We start from the raw sequence: 15,011 nt of genomic DNA, 5'->3' as shown, positions 1-15,011 counted from the left end.
CAAAGTCAACCTTGAATTACATTTTAAAAAAAATACATTTTAAGATTGTGGAATGGCTACCACAGTTCTCAGACTTTAATGTTAGTGAAAATATGTAGATTTCAAACATGCAGTGAAAGACAACCTGGGAATATTTTTTAAACTTTGACTATTTGCCAAGGAGCACTTGGAAAAAAAATCTTAAAAAACAAGCAGAAAAATTGTCAGCTGGCTACAAGAATCTTTTGGAGTTTCACAAAGCACTGACAAGCAGTGTCCTAAACACTTGGACATACCACATTTTATTTATCATTTTTTTTCAACCTTGTTAAAATCAGTAAATACCTGATAATTATGTGTTGAAATTTTAAAGAAATGTGCCCATGCCTAGATTGCATTTGCTCCCAGCATAATACCGGCCATAGACGGGTTGAGAATTGGCTGGAAAAAAAAAACCAGACGATTTTCGCACCGTTAGTGGGTTAATTGGTCGGCCGTTTTTCGGGGTTTTTGCACATTTTTTTTATCGGTCATGTTGGAAAATTTGCGGCTGATTTTGACTATGGGCCGATTTTCTCGGCAATGATGGGCAAATCGGCCGATCGTTTTACTGATGAAAAATCTGCGCATGAGCTGTGACCTGCAAGAAGAAGAAGAAGAAGAAATTTTATTCTGCTAAAGTGAATCGATCATGGGAATGGGAGACACCTGAATCCTTCCTACGGACTGGAAGTCCAGTCCACTATTATATTTTATATGAAAAAGTCTTGTATCCATGTACAATGTATCCATTTGTATCCAAATAAAATCATCTGTATCCATATAAAAACATTGTAATCTAAATAATTTATTTTGTATTGCTGTCACATTGTATGGTGTGCTCCCCTGTCTCTGCAAGGGACAGAGTTATGGGGTTAATGCTGGCCATAGACGGGTCGAAAATCTACCGATTTTTTTTTTAACGCCGGCCGATCGACCGATTTTTTTTCTTTTTTTTTTTTTTTTAAATCAGCCGATGTTCAACCCGTCTATGGCCTGCTTTAGTTATGTTACCCTTTTTCCATGAGAAAATCCACAAAGCATGTCATTTGACCAGAAGTACCCTAAGTGTGCTTTGAGTATGAGAGGACAAGTCCCTAACAACTGCAGTCACCATCAAGTCACAGTAAAGAGGTAATGAGCCAATAGCCCTAATTTCTTGCTGTGATCACTGTCAATGGACAATGTCACAGGACCCCCATCAACTGCTGATGCAGTGTTAACTTCACCTGGGTCTGAAAAAATGTAAAAATTAGCAACTACAAGTTACTAGCTTTAAAATTTACAGTGATGTATTTCTACAACCCAAAGTCTTCAGTACTGTCTATGTTCCCACCTTGGATTTGTGTGCCAGCCACAGCCAGCCTCCCCCCAATACACGCAGGATGAGGGGACTGGATGAGGCTGTACTGAAGCCACGGGGGATGTGTGATGTGATTTCATGAAGCTACAGGCGGGGGTAGGCAGGTATTTGCTACCCTCTCAAAAAATACTTTCCAAGTGTGTAAAAGGGCAAGGTGAGGTCTAGAATTAAATGAGAAGTATGGCCAAAGCACTTTTGGCTTTACTCCTCCTATGTTTCACAGGAGTGCAGTTCCTTCTGCACTCCTGTTACTCGTTTACAGTCTAAATCTCGCTTTTGGCTAATGTCAACCAGCCAGTCCAGGCTCTGGAGAGATCCTGATTTTACAGTAGGATCCACCCAGATGCCAAGGACCGGCATCTGGTTCAGCCTCTCAGCAAGCTGCTGACAGCATGGGCCACCTGCTCCCCCCCCCCCCCCACAGTCCGGCACTCCAGTGAGCGCTGGAGGAATAGAGCAGAGAGCCGGTGACTATCAGTCTCTAACTGAGAGCTAAGCAATCAACAGTCTTTGATAACATGGTTCTTGGTCTTAGAAATGGCCGGGGACATGGATCGATGCTGCATCCACTTAGGTGAGTATGATTGTTTGTTATTTTAAAACCCCATACTATTCTTTTATGCGATCTTCAAAAGGCAAATGGGGGGTCTGCTTTATCTATGCACTGCTGATAGTAGAGAAAAACAGACAAATGCAGTGTGCTTTTGCACCATGTAACTAGGGTCAGCAAAGCCTAACAGTCTACTAGCTATGAGGTATTCAAAAAGCCATTTTAGCAAATGTAATTTTCAAAAGTAATAAACATAATTCGATGGCATTGCAAGACTTTGAAAAATTGTATCACTAAAATAAAAGTAGGCAGCCCCGTTGCTTTTAAACTTGAAGTTGTGAAGATGCCAAATTCATCAGCAAACACATAATACTTTTTCTTCCCCCCCTCTATTAAAGATAATATATGGCCATGGCCTTAGCTATTTTTCATGTTTCTCAGTCTTCTTGCTATGCCGTTTCATCCCCCAAACATTCTCACCCTCCCTTTCCTTGTGAATAGAGAACAAGTTGCTGTGATTTCCTTATATGGCCAATTGAAGTATAAAGTATCTTTTCCCTTTCAGAGATACACACAGTGCCAGACAACAGATTCCAGAGAGGCTGGTGGAAGACTTTAATTATCCATGCATTTATAATGTTTATTAAGCTCTTGAAACATGTATTTTCCACAAAAGATTTACAAGTCAAAAATATATATATTTATACCTGTGCAAATGTATTTTCACCTTAAATAACAGTGATACTCAGTACCCATCAATATCTTCTTACACAGCTTCTAAGCTATGTTTTGTCTGTTAACCAGTTCACATTGGAGAGGGTAACAGAGGGAAGTACTTTCAGCATTATGTGATAGACACAAATTTGTCTTTTCAAAGGAACTGTGACTTACTATGACTTACTAAATACAGCAATCTAAGGTAAACAAGATCCATATATTCATCTGAGATATTGCACTGATTATGTGGCATCAATCACTGTTTTATCATTTCATCGGCAGCTCAAAGGAACCCTCAAAATGGGACTATAGATCATGCATGGCTGATTTAAAGTGACACTAAACTCTCAGCCTCCTCCAAATTACTTTTCTCCCAATGCCATGATCCAACTTACTGTCAAAGCCTGCCTACCTTCATTCAACATGGTCCCACTGTGGACTATGCGATTTTCAGTATGCATAGAGCTGTGCACATGGCCGCAACTAATGTGCACTGCTCATTCCAAACAAATGGAGGTGAAGGAAAAAAAGGAGAGATTCAGAGACTAATGGGACTATTTTTAGAGAATTTATGAAGAATAAGGATATTGTTTAGTGTCACTTTAGGGCTGGATTCATAGTATAGTATTATAAATAGATTACATAGCATAGTATAGCTTTATTAATGGACATCTTTAATGTGTGATTTACTAGGCTTTACTGTGTTATTGTGCGTTTTGCTGCTTTTTTCACATTGAAAAGCAAGCTCGAGAAGTGCTCTAAAAGCAGAATGTTTGTTTATAATACTATAGTGTGACTCCAGTCTCAAACGCCACTTTACCGATCCAGCAAACAACGGTTGGTGGTCTCAAGATTATCAATCACAAGTCACCTTTGATTGCTATCTTCTAGTTGGCCATGCAAAGAGAGAGGCTGGTATATAATACAAGCAATTCAAATACAATCATAACTCTATAAATGAAGTGTGGGTGATCGGTTTTGGAGACCAGCATTATGTTTGGTAAATTTGCATTTCCACAGTTTTCTCTGATACAGCAGAGGTCAGCTAGAAAGGGCCAGTCTGTAATGATTCCATAGAGAGTGTTTATGGACAACTTAAGTGGAAAAACATCTCCTAAGATTCATATTCGTGTTTAAATAGCCCTTACATGGTCAACCGAAGATGGTGAAAGGTGGCTTCTGATTAATTGACATAAGGGATTGCTCAGCACTACAATCTTGAGTATATCTTTGCAACAATGATTCCCATTTCTCATTGGCCCCTTTTTGATCCTGTCTGTATTCTGAAATATGACAAACTATTGGGTTCTGTACTTAGAAGCTCTGTCTGCTGTCAGTAGATGTTTATATCAAGGGTATGTAAACGATTGCTGTCTTCAGGCCCTCCTGTCCCTGCCAATATTCTGCTAGAAAAAAAAAAAAAATTAAAATAAATGGGGCAGCATCTATGCAGAGGCCTTTCATCCAGTCTATGTGCAACTAAAACCTCACTGACATTTTCTCCATTGTTTTAGGGCTGGAAAATTATATTGCATTTATGTTGCATTAGATTATTTATGTTATAATCTAATGCAGTATAAAAAATACTACCAATTTTACTTCCATGAGTTCCTGCTCATCTGTAGCCCGTGATATAAGCTCCTGTGGAATCCTTTTCTTGTCTCTGGTAAACAGCCCTTAGACCCCCCAGAACTAATAAGGAAAGGCACTTATAAGGAATGTTGAGTAGCTAAAGTAGCAAAGACTTTAATTAGCCCCTATGAAGCACATAAAAACAGGCGTGGATTTAGAAAAACAAATGGGTATGCTTAAGATGTTCATATCGAGAAAAAAAGCTCCCTTCTGGTATGCTTCTCTGTTCATTTACCTCAACCATTTTGGCACCTCCACCTATAAAAGAGGAGAAATTATGTTAAAAAAAAGCCATCTTTATAAATGGTTTATTATACATTTATGCACTTGTGATCAGTTTAGTACGGTATTAGTACCGGCATATTAATGTAAACAAAAATATATTTTTTTCTATTTTTAACTGTTTATGTACATAAGTGTAACCATAATTACATTTTACAAAATGGGGGTCTCCAAACTGTGGCCCATGGGGCAAATCTGGCCCACAGCAAGATTTTATATGGCCCTCTGATGTAAGAGGGGACTCTGATGGAGACTATAATGTAAGGAGGGACTCTGATGATATCAGGGGGGTCTCCAATGTAAGGGGACTCTGATGTAAGGTTTAAAACTTAATTCATTTAAATTTGATTTCTTAATTTGTAAAACAGATTTTTTTTTGGCCCACAAATATTTGTAAAACATATGACATGGCCCCTGTACATAAAAGCTTGGAGACCCCTGCTATAGAATACACATAGTTTGATTTTGCATAACTGATAACAAACTCAGTTCAAGCCTATGGGCAACTCAACCCATTAATTGGAAAGCACACCTTTCTATCTTACAGTTAGGTCCATATATATTTGGACACAGGCACAATTTTAGTTTTTTCAGGTATTAACCGAAACATATTCAGCTATAGTTATATAATGGCTAGATATGGGCTGAAAGTGCACACTCTCAGGTTTAATTTAAGGATATGTACATCCAAATTGGACGAAGGGTTTAGGAATTACAGCTCTTAAGAGTAGCCACCCCCTCTTTTTCAAGGGGCCAAAAGTAATTGGACAATTGAATCAAAAGCTGTTTCATGGCCAGGTGTGGGCTACTTCTTCATTATTTCTTTATTAAGCAGGTAAAAGATCTGGAGTTGATTCTAAGTGTGGTATTTGCATTTGGAATCTATTGCTGTGAACCTACATCATGCATTCAAAGGAACTGTCCATGCAAGTGAAACAGGCCATTGTAAGGATTCAAAAATGAAACAAATCCATCAGAGAGATAGCAGCAACATTAGGAGTGGCCAAATCAACAGTTTGGTACATTCTGAGGAAAGAAGACGCACTGGTGAGCTCAGCAACATAAAAAGGCATGGATGTCCATGGAACACAACAGTGGTGGATGATCGCAGGATCCTCTCTATGGTAAAGAAAACCCATTCACAACATCCAGACATGTGAAGGACACTCTCCAGGAGGTGGGCGTATCATTGTCAAAGTCTACAATCAAGAGAAGACTTCACGAGAGCAAATACAGAGGGTTCACCACAAGGTGCAAACCATTCATAAGCCTGAAGAATAGAAAAGATTGGACTTTGCCGAAAAAAATCTAAGAACGCCAGACCAGTTCTGGAAAAGCATTCTTTGGACGGATGAAACTAAGGTTAATCTGTACCAGAATGATGGGAAGAAAAAAGTGTGGAGAAGGCTTGGAAGAGCACATGATCCAAAGCACACAATGTCATCTGTAAAACATGGTGGAGACAGTGTGATGGCATGGGCATGCATGATGTCCAGTGGCACTGGGTCTTTGGTGTTTATTGATGATGTAACAGAAGACAGAAGCAGCCGGATGAATTCTGCAATGTTTAGCGATATACTGTCATCTCAGATTCAGCCAAATGCAGCAAAGTTGATTGGACAGTACAGATGGACAATGATCTAAAACACCCTGCAAAAGCATCCCAGGAGCTTTTGAAGGAAAAGAAGTGGAATATTCTGCAACGGCCGAGTCAATCACATGATCTCAACCCAATTGAGCATGCATTTCACTTGCTGAAGGCAAAACTAAAGGAAGAAAGACCCACAAAGAACAACTGAAGACAGCTGCAGTTTAGAGCCTGGCAAAGCATCAGAAAGGAGGTAACACAGTCTTTGGTAATGTCCATGGGTTCCAGCCTTCAGGCAGTCATTGCCAGTAAAGGATTCTCAACAAAATATTAAAAATGAACATTTTATTTTTTTGTCCAATTACATTTGAGCCTCTGAAAATGGAGGGACTGTGTATAAAAATGGTTGCAGGTCCTCAAATTTGTACTTGATATTTATGTTCAACCCCTTGAATTAAAGCTGAAAGTCTGCACTTCATATACTTTTCGTTTTAATTTATTCTGGTGGCATACAGAGCTAAACGTATGAAAATTGTGCCTGTGTCCAAATATATATGGACTTAACTGTATAATCTACTCTATATATTTTCTATAATCTAAATAATAATAATATTGTAGACCATAAATATATGCAAGCTTTATGCTCAATGGTATACTTACAACCCTGAATGAACGAGTGTGAATATGCAAGTACCTTAACAGGTGCTGGAGAAAACATGAATTGCTTAAATATCCATGGGTTCTTACAATGCAGAGGGCAAGTAACGTGAGGAGTGGTTGTAGTCTGGTGTATTGAGTTACCTTCTCTCTATTGAGTTATGCATGAACAGAGACATTAATTTATTATGACCTCCTCCATTCTTTATGTAGTACTTGCACCCATAATATATCATATCATGTAGCAATGTTCTTATATCTTGTACAGCAATGTTATCGTGCTCTTTTCATTTGAAATGGAATTCAAAAGGAATTGGACTATAGTACAGGGATGGAAGGTTTATCATATCTTTTCCTACATTTATCATGTTTAGCGTTGCTCAACAATTTAACATCAGAATGTTAGTATTGACACAAGATATGTACTGTATATCCTTTTTTAAAAAAAAAAATGGTGTATTTTATAAATGCTACTACTATCCATTATAGTGGCACTTTTACCTGGAAATCTTCCCCTAGTTACTCACAGATGTGCATGAAGATCTTTGATTGCCCTTGTTCCTTGTCTTTCTTATAATAAATATTTGTGTCTGCCTGGTTCCAGAAACTACATGACAAATACCGTAAGGGAAGAAATTTTGTTTATGAGTTTTTGGTAATGTAACAGTGGCATGGCTGAAAGGGTTGGTTCACTTTTACAGAAAAAAGGTGAACTAAGTCTGAGTTCACACTCGATGCGGGATGCCGCATGTGATTCACACAGAAATTGCAATAATTCCTGTGAAAATCACATGCAATGTCTATGCGGTGCGATTTGAGCCATCCATTTTGTATGGCCTAAATTGCACCACATCTGCACCAGAATGGTGCAGGACCCTTTTCAGGCAATCGCACTGCGTTTTGCAAGCTGTTTCAGGGTTTTGTTAATTTAACAATAACACCCACAGCATATCACATGCAAGGAGTGCGATTTCAATGCGGTGTGGTAAATACAAAGGATTCCCTGCATTTGTGAACCTAGGCTAACACAGAACACCCTCCCCACCCCCGGGTTCCCAAAGTACATAGCCCTGGGGATGCTGAGCTCTCAGTGGTCACACAGTCAGTCCATCAGTTCGGGAATTTGAAATCTCCACTCTTCTCCCTCTTCTCTGTGCAGTTCTGCTTGGACGAACCAGAGAGATTCTCTGTGCATGCTTTAACAAATCAGAATTGCTCTGCCCATCCCAGAAGTTCTGTACAGAGAAGAGGGAGAAGAGTGGGGATTCCGAATACCCGGACCGCTGGACTGGCTGCATGGGCACAGACAGCTCAGCATCCCCAGATGTAAGTACAGCAGGGACTGGGGGGATGAGGAGAGTATATGGTGTTAGCCCACCTTTTTATTTTTTTCTCAAAAGGTGAACTAACGCTTTAAAGCTAAACTCCAATATGCAACAATATAACGTTTTATAATCCCCTACCCCATAGCTGTGCCTATGGGCCTACAGATTAAGCAATAGCCTTCTCATTACTTAAAGTGTTACTAAACCCAGGACCCTGCATTCACTATATCTGGTCTCCCACAGTACACACAACATGGAAGTCCAATTATTTTAGTAAATATAAACTGCTAAATACCTTTTCTCATCAGCAGTTAGAGCAGTCTTGTGAGTTCTATCAGTGTCCAGCTGATCAGTGGTTAAAGCTTATAGGAGGAGTTTTCATTATCATCTCACTGCCCTATGAGAGTGCATAACCCCTGACCCTCTGTCTGGACAGTGCTGATTGGCCCTGTGCTTTCCCAAGAAAAAGCACTTTCCCAAGAAAAAGAAAACACTCTCTAGCAGTACACACCAAACTGAGCATGTACAGAGTGTCCCCGCATTTTCTATCAGGAGATGAAATGGGAAACGTGAAAGAAGGGAAGGATCAGAGAAAACAGGATCAAACATCCTTTTCACACAATGCAGAAGATTAACCCCTTACGTTCCACAGTGAGTATAACAAGCATGCTTTACTGTATTTACAGACTGATTTTACTGTTGTGGTTTTAGTAACACTTTAAGATATAACCACTTTACAACCGTGCTATAGCTGAATGACGGCTACAGCGCAGTTGTCCATTTCTGGAAGGGCGTCATATGACATCCTCCCAGAAGGTGCACCCCAGCGGCATGCACCCAGCGCTGTCCCACGGACACATTGGATCACATGACAAGGTAAAAGGCCAATCACAGTGGCCTTTTACCACATGATCAGCTGTGTTTAATGACACAGCTGATCACAAAGTAAATATACTTGTCAGTTATTGGCTGCATTTTCCTCACGCTGTCACAGCGTGAAGAAAGTACTGCTGATAACCGGAGAGTGTCAGAGGACATCTGCACTGATAATCATTGCAGCCCCAAAAGTGCCCAGCAGTGATACCCAGCACTGCCACCCATCAGTCCCTAGCAGTGCCGTCAGTGCTGCCAGTCAGTGCCCATCAGTACTGTACATCAGTGCAGCATCATCAGTGCCTCCTCATCAATTCCCACCAGTGCCACCTCATCAGTGCAGCCTATCAGTGCCCATCAGTGCTGCCTCATCAATGCCCATCAGTGCTGCCTCATCTGTGCTGCCTATCAGTGCAGCCTCATCAACACACATCAGTGCAGGAGAAAATTTACCTGTTTGCAAAATTTTATAATTTACATTTTTTGCTCTCTTTTTATTTATACTGCAAAAAACTGAAACCCAGTGGCAATTAAATACCACCAAAAGATATTTATTTATGTAAAAAATATTATAAACATTTTCATATGGGTACAGTGTTGCATAACCGCCCCATTGTCATTCAAAGTGCAACAGCGATGAAAGCTGAAAATTGGCCTGGGAAGGAAGGCGGTAACAGTGCCCAGTAGGCAAGTGGTTAATAATAGATACAATTTACACTTATAAATCTTTTTGTATTCACTCTAAAAACAAAAAAGATCTAACACAAATATATGAAAAATATAAAATTGAAAAATATTTAGTTTTTTCTAGATTGACACATTTTTATTTTAAAACAACTACTGTTATGTTAGATAAAAAAATCTCTTAAGGGAACTGACCCTTCCAACACCAATCCTGTTCAGTTGTAGCAAGCATCCCAAAAAAAGATAAATAGCATATGAAGAGAGGAAGTGCTGATCCTCAATGGGCTCCGAAAGAAGTTTTTTATGGTGGGTAAAAGAATCCCATTACTTCTATTGTCCATTGAGGGACACATCTTAATAGTAAGTAACCTAGGGAAATCCAAAAGGAGTCTAAACTAAGGGGTGGGAACACCAAACACGCCTAGGCGAAACAGCCCAATAAGAAAAAAACAAAACAAATGGAAAATAAAGGGAATTTTATAGCTGCTTAGTGAAATGGACTTTAACATAAAAAAGAGGCACTTTATCTCATAACATAAGCCTGCACAATAATAATCTTTCTACACAGCACTCTGTCTGTAGCAGATCATAGTAAACACACTGCTTCTGCATTGTGTTTACACTGAAAGGGATGTGATGTCACAATTAAACACATACATTTACGTTTAGCCTTACCATTCTGCTACATTACAGAAAAGTCAAACTAATATGATATTTTTGTAATCAGCAGACTTTTTTTAAATTATATTTTGTGGTAAACAGACGCAGCTGCATATATTATATAAACATTGTATTAGGAATAATTAAAGGAAAATGTATATTGTCAATAAAAACTTAGGAAATATATATATATGCATCTAAACATACTAGCAAATTAAAGCTCCAGCGTTCCCCCCAAAAAATATGTTTAATACGTTGGGGTAGACTACAAACACTAAAGGTATAACCTACAGTACTGAGACATCATCAAAATGAAAAGAAAAAATACTTTTGGACTCAATTTGGATAGGCCCAGGGACTTTGGTACATCATGTATTAATTATTTCATGCCAAAATAAATATTTTATACAAATGATTTAAACAAAAGCTGCAAAATGGACGTTTGTAGGGGTTCATGTAGGCAAGTGTTGTTTTCCTGTGTTTAACATACAGGTGAAACTCGAAAAATTAGAATATTGTGCAAAAGTTTATTTATTTAAGTAATGCAACTTTAAAGGTGAAACTAATATATGAGATATTATTATTATTATACAGGATTTATATAGCGCTGAAAGTTTGCTCAGCGCTTTACATTATGTTGGGAGACAGTACAGTAACAGTACAAATTCAATACAGGAGGGATTCGAGGGCCCTGCTCCTTGAGCTTACAATCTAGGAGGGAGGGGATAAAGGTACAAGAGGTAGTAACTGTGGGGGATGGAGTGGTTGGAAGAGTAGAGGATTCCAGCTGAGGGCGGGGTAGGCTTCCCTGAAGAGAGAGGTTTTCAGAGTGCACCTAAAAGTGAGCAGAGTAGGCGATAGTCTGATGGATTGGGGTAGGGAGTTCCAGAGGATGGGGGACACTCTGGAGAAGTCCTGGAGACGAGCATGGGAGGAGGAGACAAGGGAGCTAGAGAGTAGGAGGTCTTGTGAGGAGCGGAGAGTATGGTTTGGGTGATATTTGGAGACAAGATTGGAGATGTAATTTGGGGCAGTGTTATGAATGGCTTTATACGTCAGTGTTAGCGTTTTGAATTTTATCCGTTGGACAATTGGAAGCCAGTGGAGGGATTGGCAGAGAGGGGTGGTGGATACAGAATGGTTAGTAAGGTGGATGAGTCTGGCAGCAGCATTCATGATAGGCTGAAGTGGGTATAGCCTGCGGTGATGTGGGCCAGTGAGGAGGGAGTTACAATAGTCGAGGTGATATAATAAGGGAGTGAATGAGTTGCTTAGTGGTTTCCGAGGTTAGGGACGGTCGTATTTTGGAGATGTTGCGGAGGTGAAGTCTACATGAGTTTGTCAGCGATTGGACCTGGGGCTGAAAGGATAGATTGGAGTCTAGGATGACACCTAGTACCCTGGCTTGAGGGGTGGAACTGATGATAGTGTTGTTGGTCTTGATGGAGAAGTCAGGGGGGGGGCGCAGGCTGGGGGGAATACTAGGAGCTCAGTTTTGGAAAGATTGAGTTTGAGGAAGTGGAGTGACATCCAATCCGATATGTAACTTAGTAGGCTTGTGATACGAGCGGAGACTGAAGGGGTGAGGTGAGGGGTGGAGAGAGAGATTTGTATGTCGTCAGCGTAGAGATGGTAATTGAAGCCGTGGGAATTTATCAATTGGCCAAGGGAGGAGGTGTAGATGGAGAAGAGAAGGGGTCTGTGGACAGAACCTTGAGGGACCCCAACAGAGAAAGGGAGTGAAGAGGAGGTGGCTGCGTTATAGGTAACACTGAAGGTGTGCTGTGATAGGTAGGAGGAGAGCCAGGAGAGAGCGGAGTCTCTGACGCCAAGAGAGTGTAGTTTTTTGAGGAGGAGGGGGTGGTCAACCGTGTCAAAAGCCGCAGGGAGGTCGAGGAGTAGGAGTACTGTGTAGTGGCCATTGGTTTTGGCGGTTAGTAGGTCGTTGGTGAGTTTGAGTAGGGCAGTTTTGGTGGAGTGTAGGGGGCGGAAGCCAGACTATAGAGGGTCGAGGAGGTTGTTGTCGGTGAGGTGGGAGCTCAGGCAATTATAGACTAAGTGCTCTAGGGGTTTAGAGGTAAATGGCAGCAGGGAGATGGGTCTTAAGTTGTTCAAGTCGGTGGGGTCCAGGGAGGGTTTTTTAAGTATGGGAGTGATGTGAGCGTGCTTTAGAGGGGAGGGGAAGGTGCCAGTGGAGAGGGAAAGATTGAAAATGTGAGTGAGGGAGTGTAGGATGGAAGAAGAGGGTGACCGTAGGGGGCAGGTGGTGAGGTGGGCTTCTGAGAAGACCTTAATGACCTCTTCAGTAGTAGCGAGGTCGAAGGAGCGAAGTGTTGAGGGGGTTTTGGTGTGAGGAATGCTAGGTGGGGAGGAAGTCTGAGCAGTGGCGATGTCCATATGAATTGCGTCAATCTTGTTTTTAAAGTGGTTAGCAATCTCGTGGGCAGTGAGTGAGGTACTGGGTGGAGGTGGGGGCGGAGAAAGTAGAGAGTTAAAAGTAGAGAAGAGCTGACGGGGACTGGAGGAGAAGGGCAGGGCAGGACAGGGGAAGGATACTGTCGTAGAGTTGGTCAGCTGCAGAGTGGAAGGGAGCAGGGTTCAAGTTACGCAGGTCTCTGCTGGTGATTGCCGTTTGGAGGGATAGGTGTTTTAGGACGCGGAGACGGAGAAGGTGATGAGGTTGTGATCTGAGAGAGGAAAGGGGTGTTTGTGAGGTTGTAGGGAGTGCAAAGATGAGAGAAGACAAGGTCTAAAGTGTTCCCGTAGGAGTGAGTGGTGGACTGTATACACTGTGCAAGTGCAAAAAAAGAGGTTAAGTGGAAGAGCTGGGATGTAGCCGGGTTATTGATGTTGATAGGGATGTTGAAGTCACCAAGGATGATAGTGGGTAGCTCAGAGGAGAGAAAGAAGGGTAGCCAGGTGGAGAAGTTGTCGAGAAAGTGGGACACGGGTCCAAGAGGCCGATAGATCACTGCAATCCTCAGGGAGATTGGAGAGAATAGCCGGATGCAGTGGGCCTCGAAAGAAGAGAAGGATAGAGAGGAATTGGAAGGTGCTCTGTGGTGACAGGAGCATACCAACCCCACCACCTTTCCATCCGCTGGGTCTCGGTGAGTGGGTCCAGATGAGACCTCCATAGGAGAGTGCCGTGGGGGAGGCAGAATCTGCTGCTTGGATCCAGGTTTCGGTGATTGCTAGGAGGTTAAGGGAGCGGGAGACAAAGAGGTCATGGATAGCGGTGAGCTTGCTGCAGACCGAGCGGGCGTTCCTGAGTGCACATGAAAATGGAAGGGTGGTTTTGGAGAGTAAGGGGATAGGTATTAGATTGAGGGGGTTGCGGCAGTTCACGGAAGAAAGAGGGTGCCTTGTGCGTGGGCGAGGTAGTGGAGGACCGGGGTTCGGGGAGATATCCCCAGAGGTTAGGAGAAGAAGAATGGTGAGAAAGGTGGCATGGGAGCGGGATGTACATGAGCCCGTATGTCTATCGGTTCTAGCATTTGGGTCAGTAGGAGAGTGGAGTATCAGCAGGAGGTGATGAGAGCAGTAGTAGGGAGATGGGAGCAGTGAAGGTGAGATGTACAGTTGTTTGGGTGGAGCAGAGGGACAGAGAAAAGAGATTTTGGGAACGGTGGAGAGGAATATGAAAAGGAGGAGTAGAGGAGGCATTATAAAAGGTATAGCTACAAGTTCCAATTTGTGCAAGTCCCAGATTGTAGGATGAAGTTTGACTTAAGGAGATGAGGGATGGATGTCAGCTGTGGAAGTGTTTCCCAAATTGTAGAGATGACATTTAGCATAGGGCTGTGAGGTGTGGATATCCGCTGTGGGAGTTGAGTGCAGTAGGATCTAGGGGACCAAGGAACCAGAGGTCGGGCCCTCTTTCGCGCTGGCTGTACTCACATGGGCTTCAGGTCTGGGCAAGGTTGCGTCGTGGTAGGCAGTGGTGTGCCTCGCCAGGTCGAGTTCATCTGCTGTTGCTTTGAGGCTGAGATAGACTCATTACATGCAAAGCAAGATAGTTCAAGCCGTGATTTGTCATAATTGTGATGATTATGGCTTACAGCTCATGAAAACCCCAAATCCACAATCTCAGAAATTGAGAATATTACATGCAATCAATAAAACAAGCATTGTACATAGAACAATATCGGACCTCTGAAAAGTATAAGCATGCATATATTAAATACAACTTATCATAAGAAAGTTTTTAAGAAAGATATTATTAACCTCTTCACATCGGCCGAACGCAAATGTGCGGCCTCCCGGCGTCTGGGCCTAGATGCCAAGCGGCCGCACATTTGTGTTCTATTAAAAAAGAACATATGTGCTGAGAGCGCGCGCCCTGTTCGTTACTCACGGAAAGGTCCCGATCTCTTCTTTCGTTCAGGACATTTCCCGATCATGTCACCACCGTGACGGCATGCCACGGAGGTCACATGACCCTAAACCTCATCCAGCCTCCCGGCTTCTGAATCCCTTAAGGGGCCGGGAGGCGCCGGCGCCAAAGGGTTAATATAAAATTACCACATCACTTTTGGCATACTGATCACTAACAATTAATTTTTTTAATTTACCATTAACAGTATCACACCATTCAAAAGGTCTCTTGTTTAAACCTCGTATACACTATGAGAAAATCAGAATACCGATTGTCTGTTTTTC

At 41.8% G+C, this 15,011-nt stretch overlaps 1 protein-coding gene across 2 annotated transcripts in view; it reads right to left on the bottom strand.

The window, feature by feature from the left end:
- Positions 1–2,522: 2,522 nt before the first annotated feature.
- The window catches only part of LMOD1 (leiomodin 1), a 47,972-nt gene continuing 35,483 nt past the window's right edge, over positions 2,523–15,011 (bottom strand). For both annotated transcript variants that reach the window (XM_089653626.1, XM_089653625.1), the window contains one exon: positions 2,523–4,538. In XM_089653626.1, the coding sequence (XP_089509752.1) occupies positions 4,512–4,538 (27 nt within the window). In that variant the 3' untranslated portion in view covers positions 2,523–4,511. The remainder of the gene's footprint in view (positions 4,539–15,011) is intronic.

The sequence above is a fragment of the Staurois parvus genome, unplaced genomic scaffold (assembly GCF_062004578.1).
Source record: "Staurois parvus isolate SC_StPar_1 unplaced genomic scaffold, SC_StPar_1.0 ptg000717l, whole genome shotgun sequence".
NCBI lineage: Eukaryota > Metazoa > Chordata > Amphibia > Anura > Ranidae > Staurois > Staurois parvus.
Note: the sequence above shows the minus strand (reverse complement) of the source record. Positions and strands in the feature narration are given on the sequence as shown.